This window comes from Lepisma saccharinum, chromosome 10 (assembly GCF_977018435.1).
Source record: "Lepisma saccharinum chromosome 10, izLepSacc3.1, whole genome shotgun sequence".
NCBI lineage: Eukaryota > Metazoa > Arthropoda > Insecta > Zygentoma > Lepismatidae > Lepisma > Lepisma saccharinum.
In genome coordinates, this window is record NC_139238.1 from 88418519 (window position 1) to 88439432 (window position 20914).

General features: G+C 38.7%; 1 protein-coding gene across 1 annotated transcript in view; it reads right to left on the reverse strand.

Moving 5' to 3' along the window:
- The window catches only part of LOC145994013 (carboxylic ester hydrolase), a 70651-nt gene extending 49827 nt beyond the window's left edge, over positions 1-20824 (reverse strand). The window contains exons 1-2 of the mRNA XM_083130082.1: positions 20524-20824; positions 11203-11340 (exon numbers count right to left, since the gene is read on the reverse strand). Of these exons, the coding sequence (XP_082986208.1) occupies positions 11203-11340; positions 20524-20790 (405 nt within the window). The 5' untranslated portion in view covers positions 20791-20824. The remainder of the gene's footprint in view (positions 1-11202; positions 11341-20523) is intronic.
- Positions 20825-20914: the final 90 nt, after the last annotated feature.

The following is a 20914-nucleotide window of genomic DNA, read 5'->3' on the forward strand; positions in this document are numbered from 1 at the left end:
GATAACAACTGTACGTACAAATGTGGTATGGTAGAGGGTTTTGTGTTTGGTGCAGCTTAATTTGTGGACTGTTATCTTGTGATAAATCTACTTGCAGTACCATCAAACTGTTGAAGGAAGTATCTTGTCGAACTAATTCAACAAGAAGGAAGAGTAATTTAGCAACTTTAGTAACCTACCCGAGGAAGTGGGGAGGGTTCGCCATAGACGACAGTGTTTGTCTTCGCCAATAAACTGTTCTGTGAAGAAAATAATCAGAAGTAAATAATTTGCAATATGTCTTTATGGGCACCAGTAAGGAGGTTCAGGGGACGCAGGTAATACCCCTCCCCCCGCGCCGCGTAATGACGAAAAATTGATTATATACTATTCTCTTCTCTCTTTTGCTTGAAACTATTTCTTTATTTTATGCTCTTTCCAGTTTTTCATCATCTTTTCTTAAATTTTTAGCATATCTCTCCTTGATAATTTCTTCTCCGTGTTCTTTACAATTTTCTATCAAATGTTCTTCTTTACTGTATGCAGGGGGAAGCTGATGGGCAACAAATCCTCCCGATATTTGAGGAAATCATAATTTTTAAATAAAAGTAGTAGAGAACTCGGAAAAAAACAAAGTGGTAAATTCCCTTCAATTTTTGTCTTTCAACAACTTGTAGAACAAATGTTAGAAATCGTAACTGCAAAATATGGGGTACTAATTTACTATTTCCCGAACAGATTTCTTCATTTTTACACAAGAAACTACTTACGGTAATAAGTTCCTGTAGCATTGTCTAACATCTGGAAGGTGTTTTCTGTGATGTGGGAATGTTTCATATCGGAAATTCATGTTTTATGTTCAAAATTAATTCTCCGACGGACAATAGCCTTTGGCGCGTATACCTTGGTAGATCATCACGCGTCGTGCTTGTGTTTTGTTGATGTTCATTGGGATGCAGTGTTGCAACCATCTGTGTTCCAACCAAAAATACAAACATGACGTGTCGTGGATGCGTGGTGAAATTCATACCGGGAGCCCCACAAACCATTGACGGATAGCCCCAAAAACAATTCACGCATAGCCCCACGAACCATTTCCTGGTTAGGTTAGGTTAGGCAAGCATAGTAAAAATTTTGTTCGTAAAACAATGCGAAAAAGTTTTTTTTAAAAAAATTCAACTTAGTATTTTTTCGGTTACGAAGGTTGAAACACTGCATAGCGGATGAAAATTGACAAAACACATGCACGACGCGCGATGAGGCACGAAGGTGTACGCGCCATATTGTGTTTTCCGCAAGCGAAAACTACAAGAAAGAAGTACTCGTAATGTGAAAAATTGTAATTACTTTCATCAAGAAAACGTGAATACACCTTAAACAATGTTCCGCGAAGCAGATAGGTAAGTACGAATATTAAAAATGACGAAACGAAGAAGTTACAGGTGTTCGGGGAATAGTAAATTTTTACCAAACTAAAAGGAACCGGCTTTTTTTTTGTTTTCACGACGATAAAAAATAGAAGGTCTGCTAAGAAAATAGCGAGCATAGATTAACGCAGAATTGAATAAGCTAAATTTTGGTGTAGCTCGTTTATATGTAAGTCTACTGGTTAATTTCTAATTGGAGTCCAAACTCGAGGATCTATAATTTTTAATCCGATAGTGTATATATAGCGGATGCTCAAAATCAGGCGAATCGAGGGCTGGCCAATAGCCCGAGATGATAGGGCAATGGCAGAGTATGCCAGAGATCTGGGTTTGAGCCGCCTTTGCTCCCTTAAATTTCTATGTAAATTTAGAGTGCTCTTACGGTAAATTAAAATTAAGTCAATTAAATGTACATTAAAACGTTTCCCGGGCGCCACAAATAGACACAACAACACTAAATAAATAAACGTGCAGAAAATAAACAAATGACTACCTTGTGAGCATGCCATGTATTTTTTAAACCCGTGATCAGTCTCGGGTGAGCCTCGTGTCAGTCAGTGATGGGCGTCTACGCGTAAACAACGATTGTCTACATTCTACCTGTACACAACATAGACTATGTAAACTATGTGTTTTAAGTATTTGTTTACGTTCAAATATAATTTCATTGATTTGCAGACACACCTAAAAAAATGCCATGTCCGTAGAATGGGCAAGCTTTGTTTTACTTCTAGTTTCCCCATTTCGTACATGCGTGGAAAGATCTGCAGTAAAGACACGTGCACTTTCCTATGTAATAACTAGGTGAAAAAATATATATTTTAGCCTTTCTTTCTGTAAGTGTAAAAATTAGTCAATTTTCACATGACTGTCATTTCTTTATCTTCCGGTAATCCCCTTCTCCGTCGTTGAAATTTTGTTTACATTGTCTACAGTAGACTATGTAAACTATAAGCCAATTTAATGTTCGTGTAGATTACGCGTAGACAACGCATGCAGACGTAAACTTATAGCCTACGGCACATCATTGCTTTCAGTATATACAATTTAGACCGGTTCTTTCCCGAACAGCCAAGATTTCTGCCCGACTTTGTGGTGATGCATATGCATATAACGCCGAATATTTTCTTTAATTGAAATTTGGGGGGGGGGTGTCCAGCCAAGGCTGCCCATCCTCCAAGGCCAATGGTGTGTTCCCCTCTATAATAATCCGATTATAGTTATCTCGTTTATTATTATTATTATTATTATTATTATTATTGTGTTTTGTTATTCTTCGAATCGTAGTTTCAAAATTGAATGTGTGTTGGCACTTTTCAGAAGCAGTATGAAATATTTCACTGAACTCTTTATCTGAAATCTCTGAAGCAGTTCTGTGACGTCTCTTGGCTAAGAAAGAGCAGAGGCTAAATTGTGATGAGGGCTCTAAATTCTTTGACAACTGTTCAGTAAATCTGAAAAAGTTTTCTCAGTTAAGGAGTTGAGTTGGTGTTTTAAGTCCACTTTATGCACAGTAAGGCTAATCGGGACTGGACCTACAGTTTAAAGTGGGATCCGAACCACTTGTACCTCCACCGGGTATAGAACCCGGGACCCCTTGATTACAAGGCAATGACGCTACCACTGCGCCATGGGGGAGGCCCAGTTAAGGAGTACAATTAAGAAAGTCCTCTTTTCAACTGTGGCTAGAAGATCACATGATTGATTTAGTATTTTAAGTCCACTTTATGCACAGTAAGGCTAATTGGGACTGAACCTACAGTTTAAAGTGGGATCCGAACCATTATGACCCTCCCTTGATTACAAGGCGACGACGCTACCACTGCGCCATCTGGGAGGCCCCATTGGGATGGTTCACTCGGACAACTCCGCTTAACTGACAAGGTTGAAGAAATTCAACAAAAATATGAAGTGATGAATAGATTCTCTCGGGCTATCGACCAGGTGAGTTGCGGAAAATATTCCAAGCTTTCGAGAGCTAACATCTACCCTGAAGATGAGAGTGACGTGAGCTCTCGAAAGCTTGGAATATTTTCCGCAACTCACCTGGTCGTTAGCCCGAGAGAATCTATTCATCATTCGTCGCCAGGAAAGCTTCAAGTCTTACTTCAATATGAAGTGAATCATGTTTTTCTAGAAATCGAGTTTCACACATTGACAATAGTTTTTTTTTAAATGTCTGGTACATAATGCAATGTATTTGTTTTTTGTATTTCAGCTCTGCATGTATTATTAAGAAAATACATCAACTTCACTTACTGTACCAAACATTTAAGAAAAACCTTAGTGGATGTTATTTTCAGAATCCACAAAAAATAAAGGAATTTGGGGGGTCCAGGCCCCCTGGATACGCCCTTGGTTACAGTGTGATAAATGAAAGCAGCAGAAAATCGCAGTTTGTGACTTACGTGCCTTTCCCTGATCACCCTGGAAATTCCAGTTCGTTTTTAAGAATGTTATTAGGGGCGGGCTTGTGGGCGAAAACGCCCACTTTCAATTTAGGCTGTTTCCGCTGCTCTTACAACGAGCTGAACGTAACGTCACTTCCGGTCAGAAGGAAACCGATAATCTTATCCACCTCGACTTCCACCAACTTGAGTAGTTGTCCAATCAGACTCAGAGATAACACTTGGCGAATTGTGCATCGCTACTTTCTTTCTCTTCTTTACATTCGATGAGTTTTAAGGAATGAAACTGTACTTGCACTGAAGTAGAGCTTATCCTCTGTTCTTGAACTCACTCAACGTTGCGGTATATTTGCCGTTGACTGTACGTACATACATAAAAAAAGTACACGAATTGATGTACTGTAGGTACCAGATTTTAATACGCGAATGAAAGGATGCCAACGTAAGCTGTAGACTTCTTGCAAATAAATGTAATTTTAGGAGTTTTGCGAAAATTATTGACACGGGTATTCCATTCCGTAAAACGCAAGTGACATTTTATGTTTGTGAGGGTTTTTCTGAGGTCCTGGCCCGTCTCTGTGTGCCAAAAACTAAATTTTTCAGAGGTCTAAAAAACTCAGAGATTTTTTTTCTTACTCTGAAATACAGATGTCCTACGTAATCACAAAATAAACAATATTAAAATTAATTTATATATTTCGTGTAATGACAGAGGAGCAAGGTTGAAACCAAGAATTATAGGAGGTATTAGTATTTTTTTTAATTTCCGCAACTGGTGATACGGGCTATACGTAATTATACATGTATGCGTTCAATACAAACTACGATTATATTAGCTATGAAAATGGAAATTTTAAATTAATCCAATAACTCTGTCATAAATCACTTTTCTTTTATTTTCATTGAATTTTTACACTCTATTGAAATTCCACTGATTTATGTGAAATGATATTTTCACTATATGATTTCAATCTGTAATTAAGCGAATAGTACGATGGGATCCATGAGTATTATCGTGCAAATTGTCCATCACCATGTTCGTGCACTTTATTTGACCCAATAATAGCTTCAAGAATTAAAAGGAAACTCAAAACAAGCTGTTGACACCTTCTGCACCAGCATATATAAAAGTCCATCGCTTAAAAACACATAGGATGGAAGAGAACTATTAATGAAAATAGTCATAAGCAATTTACACGGTAATACTCATGGATCCCATTGTACATATGAATTTTTTTTTATTGAAATATTTGAACACGATTTTTATGTAGCACTTTATTTGGACTACGATTTCAGTAATTTTGAATATTTTTAAGAATTTCAAAACAATCCATGAAGTCAGTAAAAATCAAGTAAATTGCTTCATTAGAAGCACCAGTGTTCTATAAACTCGTAGTAAATCGTACACAATTGTTTTTGTTTTTTTATCTGGCGTGGGGCCTAGAGCAAGTGCCCGAGTTGCCCTCCCTACTAGGTCTTGCTTAGAGGTTAGCAACACTGCCTAAAAGTAAGTTCGTAAATCAGATTGTCGTGTCAATCTGTGGTCGTGTCTTTAGTTGACGATTATAAACGTACTCTAACAACATTCCGTTCTCCAAAATTCTTTTCGGAATACAATATTTGAATAAAGTATTATTCAAGTGTTAAATGGTTTTTGGATTATATGTATATTAAGTGATTTACGTTGTTACTATAATGTAACAATTTAAAGTAACTTCTATTACGTTCTAAGACAAACAAAAAGGTATGCCGTACCCACTATAGCTCTTTTCAGTTCTTACGGCGGGCGCTCTAGAAGCTGGCAGGGGAAGTGGGGAGCGGGGAAACGACCTATCCAGCGCAACGAGACAAGCCGGTTAGAGAGAGAGACTGCAGCGTTGCCAGAGTAGCGGGAAAGGTGAGTTGAAATCGAAAGAACCATGAAATACAGACGTCCGATTGTTCGCGTATGGCCTGAGTATGCGTATTATCCCCATCTTGTGGTCAGTAGAATACCGATAAGTGTATCATATCATGTGTATAAAAAGGTTCATTGACAAGAGACCGAAAAACAACTGGTTTACAAAAACAGAGACATGTCAGGTGTATGGTATCGGCTCTCTCCATGAGAAATCGTCAACCGTCGTTGCTCTTTTTGTACTTGAAGCCCATAGACTTCAGTATCCTCCACAACGACGAAACTCCCCACTGAAAGCTTATTCGTGTTTGCAAATCAACGCGTAACTTGTTCAGTGTTGGATATTCACCCTTTACATAACACCCGAGGATAATTCTTCTTCTTATATATCTTTATCGCAACCGTCGATTGTCTTTCTGATACTGTTCCTTTTGATTCGTTTGCGCGGTGATTCAAATGACGCGGAACCCGACGCCTCAAGACCAGTGGCGGCTCGTGGTCTGGGTTTATGGGTGTGCACTTTAGCCTCGCGTCCAGAAGAAGTTTTGTTATTCCCACTCAATTATTCCTGCCCTTTCTGCTAATCGCATTTGCAATCCAAGTTATGACACACATTTCCCTGATAATAGACGATAGCAGAGTTATGTTTCATGAAAATTTAAAAAAAAGTAAAGTTTATTACAAAATCGAAATACCCTAGTGTCATTTTTAATCGATCACGAGAGAAGATGTGTTGTTTGGTCTCTTTCGTGACCTGTAAAAAATTCAGCATTCGACGACATGACAAAATCACTCGCAACGCTATACCGATAAACTGCTATGGTTTGTAAGGGATAATAATATTGACACAATTTTGTGTAATTGCCGTGTTTTAATAATGTACATCATCTTTCTTCAATGTAAATATGCCCCATCAGAAACCCAAGATTAATGCCACATAAACAATTCAACTTACACTTAATTTAATTACCATTTTTAATGTACTTATTCACTTTAGTCATTGTAATGAGGATCTGGAAACCCTAATCAAGTGCAACTAATTCATGCCAGCACCTTTACAAAAATTATCTCAAATCAGTGACATAATAGTACAAGTTACAGATTCTCGTATGCACTAAATAAAGAATTAGATTGACTGTTCTGTGACATAAAACAAAATTAAACTCTGATTATTTGAAATTTTCGTTGAACTTCCAAATGCAAGTCAGAGCGTCTAAATGCACCAAATCTTACGACATTGTGATTGTTTTTAATTCAAACCACTAACATTTTATAGACTATTTTTGCAGCACCTGTATCAACGTATTCCACTCTGGCCTTTGCATGGTTAAATACGCTCGTCATTACACGCCACGATTTTTTCCCCTTCATTACCCGCCCTCCCCCCATTCGGATTTCAATGCTTTGTTGAGAACCGCGTGAGGTGAGAGAGATCAAAATTTCCCTTCCTGAGAAAAAAATCCCTCAATTTGCAATGATGCATCGGTTGTTCTCGACTCCGTCACACGGCAAGGAGTGGAAAGATTGCAATACCACATGACGAAGAGGGAACAGCCAATGTGCGTAGCTACTATGTCACAATTCCTTGTGCGAAGCGAGTCCGAAAGCCCTTGATCCAAGCCATAAGAGCCTTTCTAGTTCCTCTACCCACCGTCGAACACAGCGCCATTTCGATGTGCAGCTGTGTGCACTTCCCAGTTGTGTTCCTGCTGGTTCATGCCCATTACACGCGAGTTACTCAGATAGAAAAGCTGACGTAGGGAAGTAAATAAAAAGGTGGTGTGGCCCGGAAACATTTGCTGTTTTGAAGAAATGGCTTTCAATGAATAAATATAATAAAAATCAATTACATTGCACATTTATTTGGGTGTCCACGTGCGAGTGCGCGAATAGGCAGCAGCCGCTACTGCTCAAGACTGTCTTTGCCTTCCTTAACAATACGCTGCACAGTTCGCGTACTTACTCCACAAGCTTCCGACACTCTCTGTTGCACTTTGTGCACACTTACCAAGGGACCACTGTTTTCTGTTTCCTTTTGAAAATATTCATGAACGCTTCTGATTATTTTCCTGCCTTGGCTACGAACTACCTCCTTCCTGTTCGCCATAGTACGATATTTACTGCGTTGATAAACACAAAGCTCCCAATGGAACAACGAGAGTACATATTAACGTCACATCACATGCCACATACACGTTTATCGACGAAACAATGCAGTTAGGCAATACTCGACACGACAACAATTACTCCCACGCATGTTATTTCTACAAACAGGAATCAACACTGGGGCAAAACCAGAGAGAAGGCAAAACACCATCAGCAGCGCGACGAATTGGCATCACAGCAACGTGCAGAACGAGGTTAGTGCTTCAGCTTCCTCCGTGACTGCGTAACTCTCGGCTCCACCGCTAGGTGGCCTGTTCTCTGTAGATTCTACTTATTAAACATAAAAATAAAAATGTAGTAAACAATTATTTTAGCCCACTATTATAATTAACATATAATTGTTGGTCAGCGGCATGTTCCCCGCTCCTCACTTCGCCTGCCAGCTTCTAGAGCACCCGCCGTAAGAACAGAAAAGAGCTGTAAGCTTTAACAACACCCCAGCTAAAATCATTGAAATATAGAAATATTTGCTTCGGTTTTCGAACACTGGATACGAGGGTCACTATTTATATTTTGAGCCTTGGCAACACTGATTGAAGTTAGGCGCGATTTGACGTTTGCACGGAATCGTCTGGCATTATTGACCATAACGTACTTCAAATGTTTTGTCAATAGCTTGATTTGCGTTGTTTATGTTTCCTTGGAGATTGCGCGACAACAATAAAATAGAATTAACTCGTGAACATTTTCGTGCGATGATTTTTTACGATTTTCGACGTGGATTATCAAGACAAGAGTGCATCGATCAACTTACTTCCACATTTGGCGATGAAGCCCCATCCTTTGCCACTGTGAAACGCTGGTATAACGAAAAACTAAATATGCTGACCAAGGCAGTAATTTATTTTATTAAAAAACATAAACTAACGTAACGTTTCAACCTTCTAGCAAGGTCTTCTTCAGACTCTGTATGGAATGAAGCCAAGGAAATGGAAGGAAGCCAAGGAAATAGAGAAGAAAGGCGAAGAAGACACAATGAACTGGAATGGGGGACTGAAGTTAAACAAAGAATGGAAGAAGATGTTGGAAAGAGTGGAAAGGATAAGAGAAAAAGAGGAGAGGAGAAGGAAGAAAAATGAAGGGAAAAGAGCTTGAGATTAAAAAGTCCAACCACATTCTATATGGAAGTAATTGTGTTTAGCCTTTTAGGTGAAAGTAAAGTTGGAAAGTGAAAGTCATCTGCTAGAAAGTTCCAAACAACTTTCTAAATAGTCTGGAGGGAGTAATGTTTGTGTATATATATTACCCTTCTTGTTGTATCTGGTTACTTTTGTACTTGATACAGAGTCTGAAGAAGACCTTGCTAGAAGGTTGAAACGTTACGTTAGTTTATGTTTTTTAATAAAATAAATTACTGCCTTGGTCAGCATATTTAGTTTTTCATAATCATGGAAACAAGGCTTAATGGAGTTATAGCTGGTATAACGAATTTAATCGTGGCCGCCATTCGCTCACCGACGAGATTCGCGAAGGTCGTCCAAAATCAGTTGTTGTTGAAGAAAACATTGATGCTGTGCAAAACCTAATACTGCAAGATCGTCATGTGACATACTGTGAGATTGAGGCAACCATAGGCATTAGTTCCACCAGCATATATAAAATATTACATGATCATTTAGCTGTGAGAAAGGTATGTTCTCGTTGGATCCCACACAATTTGACAAAAACTCAAAAAGACGCTCGCGTCAATTGGTGCAAACAAATGCTCAATAAATGCAATCGTGGTGCTTCAAAAGACGTATATAAGATTGTAACAGGTGACGAATCATGGATATATGCATATGAGCCGGAACGTAAACAGCAGTCGACTGTATGGGTGTTTGAAGATGAACTCAATCCAACAAAAGTTGTTCGCGCTCGAAGTACATCGAAACAAATGGTCGCCTGTTTTTTCGGGAAAACTGGTCATGTGGCAACTGTGCCTTTAGAAGAACGTAGAACGGTCAACTCTGAATGGTACACAACAATTTGTTTGCCAGAGGTCTTCGGTCAAATACGGAAAAGAAACAAACGCCGTCGGAACAGTGAAAAAATCGAATTGATGGGTCATCCGCCGTACAGTCCTGATTTGGCACCCAATGACTACTTCTTGTTCCCGAATGTCAAGAATAAATTGCGTGGACAACGATTTTCGTCGGCGGAAAACGCCGTTGATGCGTTCAAAAACCATATTATGGAGGTGTCTCAAGAAGATTGGAAAAACTGCTTTGACAAATGGTTCGAACGAATGCAAAAGTGTATTGACCATAAAGGAGAATACTTCGAAAAACAATAAAGCAGTTTTCAATGCCAAATTCCTGTTTTTTCATTGTTAGGCTCAAAATATATATAGTGACCCTCGTAGCTGACGTGGATTTTGGCCCCCACAGGAAGGGTGAGGGGGTCAGTCGACCCCCTCCCCCCTAATTAGAATAAATAATTTATTTTACTCAAATATTGCGTAGTTTTCTTCATCTCCTTGGTTTGTCTTCTTACATTATTACCTTCCTACCTTCTCTCTAATAGTTTGTCCGTACTGGTAACGCCATTGCTTTGTAATTAAGAAGTCTTGGGTTCGATACCCGGTGGAGGTATTCCGTTTTATACTGTAGGTTCGGTGCCGATTAGCCTATGACTGCATAAAGTGTGTTTAAAAGCAGCATTGTGAAAGGAGTATCATATTAACCATACTGTAGCTTAGCCACGGGGATGGGGGGGTGTCAGGCCTACCATCTTCCTTTCCGAAATTTCAACTGTTAATAGTATTTCTACTACCATGCGAGAGACCCGGGTTTGATCCCCGGCGAAGGAGAACCTGTTCAAGCGGCTCCGGCGCCCACCCAGTGTCGTATAAAGTGGGGTACCTGGAGGAAACTCTGGGGGGTAAAGGCGGCCAGAGGCATGGTGCTGATCACATCACCCCCACCTTCGGTTGAGATCAAGAAAGTGTGGGTCCTAACTCCACACCCCCTATATGCCTTCATGGCGTGGTGTAAAGCACGTTACTTTTTACTTTGCTTTTTTATGTTTCATAAAAAATTGAAAATATATTACATTGTTCCTAAGGGTGTTCCAAATACTTCAGTATTACTTGTGTTGAAAAAAATAACTACTCTAGAGGTAACGTAAACAAAATTGTGTATTGAATTTTAATGATAAAGACAGTGTTGGCCTGTGAACCGCCCCTCGTACCGTCCATCAAGTATGAAATTAATTCTTTGGGGGCAGAAATGTGTATAATATGTATGCATTCCAAATATTTTAATATTTATTTAATATTTTCATTTTAATAGTAATGTTGTTATGAATAATTTTTGTAACTTGGCTATTTTCGTCTGTCTCTTACCTTGGGCGTGTAGACATTGAGGTACAGGCAGTCCTCGCTCCCTACGATAGTGCCTTCGTTTCCCGGGGCCGGCTGAGGGCAAGGGGGCCCGGGGGTGGTTCCGTTAACATTTCCCTCAAGGTACATCCTCCGTGGGCGCTGAAAGTAAAGAACAGAATCAAACAACGCTATCAGAATATCAAGCGTAACCTTTTGCAAAATGTTTGCATGTAAAATATGTATCTGTATGCGCAGTGTCATCTACTCGTTCAAGTGAACCAAAGCTTAACGCCCAATGGGACAAGGAGAAACGCCGCAAGCTGCTTCTATTGAAATCAAATGGTGTAACGCCCATTAAAGGGAAATTCGCGGAACCGAAGCGGGAATGTCCTTACCAGAAGTCTGCAGGTTATCTTAAAGGTGCTCGCCCACTGAGACGACGGAAACGCGTTTCTCCGCGTCTCAATGGCCGTCAAGCTTACCTTGGTACCAGTGGCGGCTGGTGTGGGTGTGCACTTCAACCTCGCGTCCAGAAGAAGTGTTTTATCACCCCTCTCAAATACTCGCTCCCTTTTTTTTAAAAAAAAAAATAATTAATATTTTATTACATTAACAGGTAAACAGACTTTATAAGGAGATTAACAGCACGTATTCATTATTTTTTTAAAATTTATTTATTTATTAAACACTACAGGAAAAAGTAATTAAGAATTGGAAATAGAAAACAAAAACAATGAGAGAAGAAACTATAAGATGCTAAATGTATTGGTAACCCAAGTTATGAACACCTTTTACTGAAAATGAGGCAATGGGAGAGTTTTATTTCATAAAAAATATTAACTTTTACAAATTTGAAATACCGCGGCGAATTTTCCGTCGATCATGAAAAGAGCGATGATGTTATTGGGTATAGATAATTCAACATTCGATAACCTGACAAAATCACTATAAACATAGAAATGCCGATCTACAATATTGTATATTTGCAAAATATTTAGTAAAAACTTTCCCCCTCGCTCCATTGATAAATGTGAATAAGAATAATAACAACATTTTCATACATGAAGCAAGCAGGATCGGGCTACTACCCAGGGCATCCTCCTTGATTAGACCCAAATCCTAAGCGTGAGTTTATTTTTTAGTCCACTTCATGCACAGAAAAACAAACAGAGACAGACGATCTACAATTTAAAGAGGGGTCCAAACCACTATGTGCCTCTACCGGCTGCGTGGCTATTTGTTTTAAATAGAGTTGAATTCATTGTTGACAAGAATTAATTGAAGGTACTGCTGAATAACTTAATAAGTATATTATAAATATATTATATTATATATTGCAAAATCATCTAAGCATAGAGATTATCGTTGTTTTGATGTCATTATGTAAGTATTAAATAAACACATACCTACAATAAACGTGTTATTTAACAGGATTATAGTATGTTTAAAAAAAAGGCTATTATTTTTCGTCATTAAGACCGTAAGTATATAACATGGTTATGATTTATATTGGAGGAATATGAAAGTAGGGGGAGCCAAATTCCATTTCACCTGGGTGAAAATTTTATCTTCATTGATTGATTGATTGATTTAGTTTATTTTACTTCGCGTTTTGTGCCTCTTGGCTAATTTGCGAAGATGAGGATGGGTGATGAAATGATGAAATTGATGAATGGACATTCACAAACAACCAAGCCCGAGCGGGATTCGAACCCGGAAGCCTTGGCGTCGCAGCGCGATGTGCTAACCACTCGGTCCGGTAATTTTATCTTGAGCCACTCCTGCAAACAAGGTAACAGATTCAACGACCACACGCAGAAAATCAGTTGTAATCTAACTAGCAGTTGTTTACTTCTAACGACCGACTGACCAAACCAACAAACTCAAGCGAAATCAAGAGAATAAATAAAAAATATTAAAGAAAATGACGGTACTCACACTGCCTTCAGAATTTGTCTTTCCCTTCCGCCTTATCTGTCTTATTACTGCTGCGCGCTTTGTAGCTAACTTCCCTCCAAATATTCAACAACGTTAAATACGTATTACGTCTCTGTTTTCGCTATGTGCAGTTTCCCCTTTCATCATGCTCACTTTGCAATGAAACAGGAACGAGCTTTTCATAGTGTAACAATTTTGCCACACAATGGAAGCTGACTGATCCACGCCTCCCTCCCCCCCCCCCCCCCCGAGCGAGTGGATAATTCGACTACAGCGCCACAAGGACAGTTTATTTTGGCCAAGCAAAGGCAATGCAAGACATGGTTTTAAACACGCGTTTCGCTTTCAGTTGCCCTCCCCTCCCTCCTGTCTTCTTCCTTGCCCCTGTCATGCTCGGAACAGGATGGGCGAAGGTACCATAGAAATGTCAATTTTCCAAAAAAAAAATTAAAAAAATTAAAAAAATTCCCTCGACTTACGATGATGTGTGTGCTGCCTCTACTCCGCCACACCATCTCGAATGGAATGGGATTGCAACAATGCTGTATCGTGACGTGAACACGGCACTAACAGTGTGCGTAAAGCCCATAATACTGGAAGCTACAGGCGCCGATCCCTTTTCTATCCTTGCGTGCTGCAAACAGCGGCAGACGAGCACCCAGCGACTTGTGTTCCGAGCGAACGTATCTCAGCGGCAGGCGCTGGTAAATCTAAGACAATGGCGTGTGGGAACGTTTGATGTTTTGAAGGAGATGGTGTTCAATGAATAAGTATATAAAAATAATTGCATTGCAGATTTATTTGGGTGTGCGCGTGCGAATAGGCAGAAGCCGCTACTGCTTCGTACTGCTTCCAAAATGATGTCACGGATCTGTACGAATGTCGTCACAGTTTTCATCGGGTGGGTCAAGCAGTGCTTGAAGTGGTTTCAGTCAATAGCCGGAACGACAATCACAAATAAAATAGACAAGAGAACTACTACAACTATTATTAATATTATTAATAATAAAAATAAGTATACAATATTAAAATAACAAGTGCATATTTATTATCATGTGCTTTTTTCTGGGAAGAAAGGTTTCGGTACTCTACAATTGTTGTTGTTATTATTTGTTATTGTGTTAATGATAAGAACTACTCTAAATATTGTGGTATGTTCATGAATGTAGACACACGCGAGAGTGTACATTTTTTTCGTTAAAATAAAATACTTTAATTTTATTCTCACACTAGCTGATTACACGGCGTTGCCCGGGTGTTTAATGAATTCCAACTATAGCGTAAAATGTAACTAATTTTATTTACAGCTATTTAAAAGCATAAGTACAGTATACAAATTATAAAGTAATATATTTTACAAATTCACTATAATATAAATTTAACAACAATTTTAGTTCAACCTCCAAGAGCAAGAATAAATAAATTGATCGGCATTGTGAGTGTAACTATTCATCTTAGCGGCCCCCAAAACTATGGATTTCACACTAATATCGGTCGTTTTCCATTATTTTTACGTCACCCCTCCCACCCCCACCCCTAGGGGTGCCAGGGTTGTCTTACCCACACAGTATTTCTTTCGAGATTGCAAGTGATAAGTGTTCCAAGTTTGTTGAAATCGCTCCAGGCGTTCGAGAGTTATACAGGAACAAACATATATACATACACACACACACATACATACAGGGAGTCCATAAAGTCCTGCAAAAAACTAAAACTCTGTAACTATTAAGTTTATTAACAAAATATTTTGTGTGTACTTACAGCAAGGTTCAAAGTTTATTTCCTGCTTGTTGGGTTCATCGCCAAACCTCCAATTGTGCACCATTCACGTCCAAACACTGTTGCAGTCTTTTTGTGAAACCGAAAATTGTGTGCTGACGGTGCTCTCCTGGGATATTCAGAATCACATCTCTTATTTTTTTCTTTTAGGTCATCCAGATTAGCTGTTTTCTGTGAATACACCTCGGTCTTTACATGTCTCCACAACCAATAATCGCAAGGTTTCAAGTCTGGTGATCTTGCAGGCCAAGGTGTGGGCCCTCTTCGGCCAATCCATCTACCTTGAAATTGTTCGTTAAGAAACTGCCGAACTTCAAGGGCAAAATGCGGCGGCGCCCCATCTTGTTGCATGTGGACGTCATTGATGATGCCTAACCTATTAAGTTCTGGCACAAGGAATGTCTGTAGCATGTTCAGGTAGCTGTTGCCATTTACCGTGTTTTCCTCGAAGAAAAATGGACTAATGATGTGGTCCATTGAAATCGCACACCACACATTCACTTTGGGACTACCCCGAGTTTCACTTCAAACTCATGTGGATTTTCAACCCCCCAAATTCGGCAATTGTGCCTGTTCACTTTTCCCGACACATGAAATGTGGCCTCATCTGAGAACAGAATCCGAGACAGAAGGTCACCATCACCTTGTCAACGTGTAAGCAATAACCCACAAAACAACTTTCTCATGTCACAGTCTTCGTCTTTCAGATCGTGTACAAATTTTAACTTGTAGGGCGGGGCCTTCACCTTCTTGCGTACGATCTTGTGTAATGTTGACTTCGGTATTCCCAGTTCCAGTGATCTTCGTTTCAGCGATTTCATTGGACTCCGATGCACGCTGTCCTGCACTGACTGAATCACATCGTCACTCGATCCTGGTCTTCCACTGCGTGGCAAATCTGACACACTTCCCGTTGCCTTGAACTTTTCATACCATCTCTTGATACTTGAATTTGCTGGGGGTGGTTTCCCATATGTTGTCTGGAACTTTCTCTGCACTGAAACACAAGATTTTAACTCTGCAAACCACAGAACAAACTGTGCCTTTTCCTGGATGGACGCCATCTTAAGTCACATGATCACGTGATTACCAGTGCAAGCGTCACTGAGCAGTGTGGCCAGATCAAAACTTTAAACTTCCACCCTTCTCACCCAAAGATGTGTATTGTTAAACGCAACAGCTAAAAAGTTATAAAGTTTTAGTTTTTTGCAGGACTTTATGGACTCCCTGTACATACATACATTTTTATATATTAGATATGAAAATATCCCGGTACGGCGTACAGCCAGTAAAAAGCATTATTATTATTATTATTATTAATATTATTGCATACAAAGTTAATATATAATGTCAGGAAATTATATATTCATTTATATTTTAAACGAATTGCACTGACCAAAATATAGTATTTTTTCTAAATTTCCGGACCGACAGGAGACAATTACTACAAGAACTTTCTCTTTAATTCTTTATCTATTGACAAAAAGAATTAATGTAAGAAAGGATGGACTTTTGTGTAGCGTGTTCAATAATTAAAATAGATAATGTCGCAGCGCCAAAGCGTTTTACCGGAACGGAGTTCCTGTGCGTTACGGTTCACGTTAAGCGCTGGGTGGGTGAAATACGTATTTTCAGGCGAGTTCTACTTCCGTTCTGTCCTGTCCTTCGCTCCCGTTCATTCTCTTTTCTTCCTTCTTTCATTTCTATCTACATTTATTTTCCATTATTATATTTCCTTTTTCTTATCTTCTCTTCCTTTTCTCTTTCTATCTCTTTTTCTCTACCTCCGTCCTTTATCTCCTTTTCCAATCTCTTGTTCTCGTTCATTCTCCTTTTTTTAGTTTTCTTCTCTTCCTCTTTTCCTTTCCGTTTCTTTGTTTTTCCCTTTCCTCTGTCTTTATCTCTTTTTTATCTCGCACTCGCTCTCGTTCATTCTTTTTGTTTCTCTTTATCGTTCGCTCTTTCTCTTACTTATCCTCTGTCTCTGTATTTCTTTCCCCTCACATTTTTCCTTTTTTCTTTGTTTCCCTTTTTTTATTTTTCTCTACTTCATCCTATTTCATTTTAACTTTTTCCTCTTCCTTTCTCTCGTTAATGCTCTCCTTTTTAATTTCTTTCTTTCCTTTTATATTCCTCTCTCAACCACGTCAGTGTTGTACTTGAAAATTGTTTGCATTGTGAGAGGAGGGGTTTCCAGTAATAACTACTTTTGAAGGATAAGAATATTATACGTACGGCTAGGAAGTTGATGAAAAATCATCTTTATTCTGGGGCTTTAAGACAATGCTACGGCCTCCCCGATGGCGCAGTGGTAGCGTCGTCGCCTTGTAATGAAGGGGTCCCGGTTCGATACCCGGTGGAGGCACAGGTGGTTCGGATCCCACTTTAAACTGTAGGTCCAGTCCCGATTAGCCTTACTGTGCATAAAGTGGACTTAAAACACCAAATCAACAACAACAATCAACAACAATGCTACATCTCATAGTAGCCTCTATCCCTTTTACATTGCTCCTTCCCTGTTGTTTCGTGGATTTAAATGCATTTAGCATAACTTGCATATTTAAATTTCCTAACTATGCCATTAATTCAAAATTTGGTCAATTTGAAATCACAATACTATTTTAAACTGAAATATTTGGCAATGGATTGAATAATTAATTTGTGATAAATTTATGCAAACTTAAAATACTTTGGGTATAGCCTAGTTTGAGGTTCACCTGCTAGCTACTATTATCGCTTTAATCTGTGATTTTAAAGTAAACTAAGTCAGAAAAATATACAATCGCATGAACGCGAAACTCAACTATATTTTCAGATGCTGGCCGCCTACTGCATCGTACAAGGTCCTCTCAAAGTGGGTGAATGTTTTGAGGTGCGTTTTATACAACCTTGAAGTAAAAATAAGGAAAACTTATTTGACCCCCCCCCCCCCTTCTTTGCTTCGGTAGTTTAAACCACCAATCAACAGGTTTTATCGATTTATGAGGAAAAATCAAGCTTTAATTTTAAGAGGAAAAATTATTTTAGATCTTTTTTTAAAAAAAACTTTTGCATCATTTTTAATAAGTTCACCCCACCCCCCTGGGGTTTATCTATACGTTAAATATCACCCCTGCAGTCAGGCAAACACACGCCTTCCCTCCGTGGGCGTATTTACAAACCCTATAGTGCTGCAGAACCTCCAGAAATATTTGACTTCTGATTGGCTGTCATTCCGGAAGTTAATAGACTACAGTGTTCCTTTTAGATAACGCTAGATGACACGACAGTGTAGATTTCAGATATCCATCCTAATAAGATATGAAACCCCTTTAAACGGAAGATGATTTTTAGCAGATTTTAAAATTATTGTTTTGAAAGACGGAAAGGCAGAACTCGTCTCGAAGTGAATGGCTTTCCTATTTAAAGTCTCATTATTAAAACAAACATTGTATCTACTTATAAGTATGAGACAATTATGTATATTCAACTTATTGCAAACATACCACAATGAGCCGCTGCTATATGTGATGAAGTGGTTTGGCCAGTAAAATTAATATGTATAATTTATTATATTTTCAATTGCATTTCCAAAGATTCTTGATATTGTTCAACAACATTATGCTTCTAATTACTCATTGCTACCCTTTTTTCGTGCAACACAGAAATTGTATTATTTAGTATAAGTTATAAAACTTGTCCCATAATGCAGAAATCACTTCACATACATTACAAGCACTTTCAGGGATATTCAACATTATTATTTTACGTAGGCTTCATTTTGATTTTATCATCAAAAAACAATGCAATACCATTTTTTAACATTTTATCCATATCTTTCTTAACATTATTTCGACATTTTGATTACAAACATTATTACTAAATAATCACGAGTCTAACTTTTCCATACTTTTCCTGTAAACGAGCAAGCAAGGAACGGTGAACACAGAATATAAACACTTCCGGACGCGCACAGCCAATAAGAAAGCGTTATATACCTCTCGTTCTGCAGCCCCCCGTGGAGGTTCTCTCTCTAGGTCTAGGGGAGTGGCGTGTTCGGTTCAAGAATCAGTGGGTGGCAACATTACCATAATTACCCTCGAACTACTGCAGCCAACGGTAAACCAGGCAAATTGTCCAATATTTTAGGTATTTTACTAATGGTTAAAGATGTTAATAAATTACGAAATAGTTTAAAGAATTTCATTATGTATCTATACGTTTTTGCTTAGTAATTGCTTTATATTAATATAAGTCAATTAGCTTTCATAGTTACATATGTCTTGCATTCTATTTTTCTTTTATTGTGCGAATGTTCTTATTGGCGTAGATTTGTTAATGATTTTTTGAGACAGAGAGAGAAAACATGCAACACTGACAAGCACACTTTTTTGTGTGTCTTTTCGATATTATCCTTAGTAAAATATGAGGTGAAGATTGTTCGTGGGGGAATCCCTCCTGCACCCTCCCTCCAGAATTTCGTTACCTGACTACACTTTAGAATCAACAATCTTCCCCAGCACATGACTTTTAAGGTATCACCTCTGGATCTATTAGATTTTCCGCTGTCCTCATATAGTAATGCTGATGGACAATTTACATACAGTGGTGTACATATGTATTACCGAGCAACTTGCCAATCAGCGTGTTTACTTTGTTTTACGCAGTTGGAGCTTCAAGCGGCTGACAACCGCTTTAAAATGCGTAGGATATAAGAGAAAAATTAATGAAAATAGTCGTGAAAAATTTGTCGAGCAATACTTGTGTATCCCACTGTACTAACCAGTAACATGCTTGTGGAATTTGTACACCTTTGGCACCTTTTTTATATAGTTCAGACCTATCTGTTGAGAGATTCGATGTTTTTTTTAGAAAATTTTAGCATATCAATCCTCTTATAACTCCATTAAGCCTTGTTTCCATGATTATGAAAAACTAAATATGCTGACCAAGGCAGTAATTTATTTTATTAAAAAACATAAACTAACGTAACGTTTCAACCTTCTAGCAAGGTCTTCTTCAGACTCTGTATCAAGTACAAAAGTAACCAGATACAACAAGAAGGGTAATATATATACACAAACATTACTCCCTCCAGACTATTTAGAAAGTTGTTTGTGTATATATATTACCCTTCTTGTTGTATCTGGTTACTTTTGTACTTGATACAGAGTCTGAAGAAGACCTTGCTAGAAGGTTGAAACGTTACGTTAGTTTATGTTTTTTAATAAAATAAATTACTGCCTTGGTCAGCATATTTAGTTTTTCATAATCAATCCTCTGTTGCGAACGCCACTGATATAGCCTCTTCGAGAAAAAGCATGTAAGTCAAAACTTGCAATTTTGCAGCAGTTTTTTGTTCTTGTTGTTGTTGTTGTTGTTGTTTATTCTTTTAATTACATGCTGGATCATCACTGTTTAGAATCTTTACACATGCCCAACATAAACTTGTTTAATTGAAAACAACAGAAAATCGCAGTTTGCGACTGATGTGCCTTTTCCTGAACACCCTAGGATTCATCTCTACCAAATTAGGACTTGATTGCTTAACAAGCTTCATGTTGTCAGTAATGACTGGGCTCTGAAACACAATACCACTGTTATTTACAGTAATTAGTAGCTGAATTATGTAACAGAAGCACTTACCTGAAATCTGAACCGACCGACAGGTGGCTCTGCAAACCGCAGTCCTCGGAAGGCGTAAAAATTCTTCCCGCTCTTGGTAGATTCCTTCGTTCCCGAAACGCGAGCTTCGCGTCCTTCTTTGTACACGTAAACCAAGGGCTCGTCTTCTTGTGGCACAGCCGCGGGTCGACCCCCGACGATCCTCTTCTGTCTCGCGTGGGAATCTGCATCGGAAGAGATCAACGCCAGAAGCAACAGCGCGATCGACGGCTTGCAATAAGCGACCATCTTGTTGGAGTGAACTTTCCCATGGGTTCATAGATGTCGCTTGGGAGGCAAGCGGAAACTGACATCGGCCTTGGCGCGTTTATCTGTGCTTCCTTTTTCTTGGTGCGATATAGATTTGGCGCGA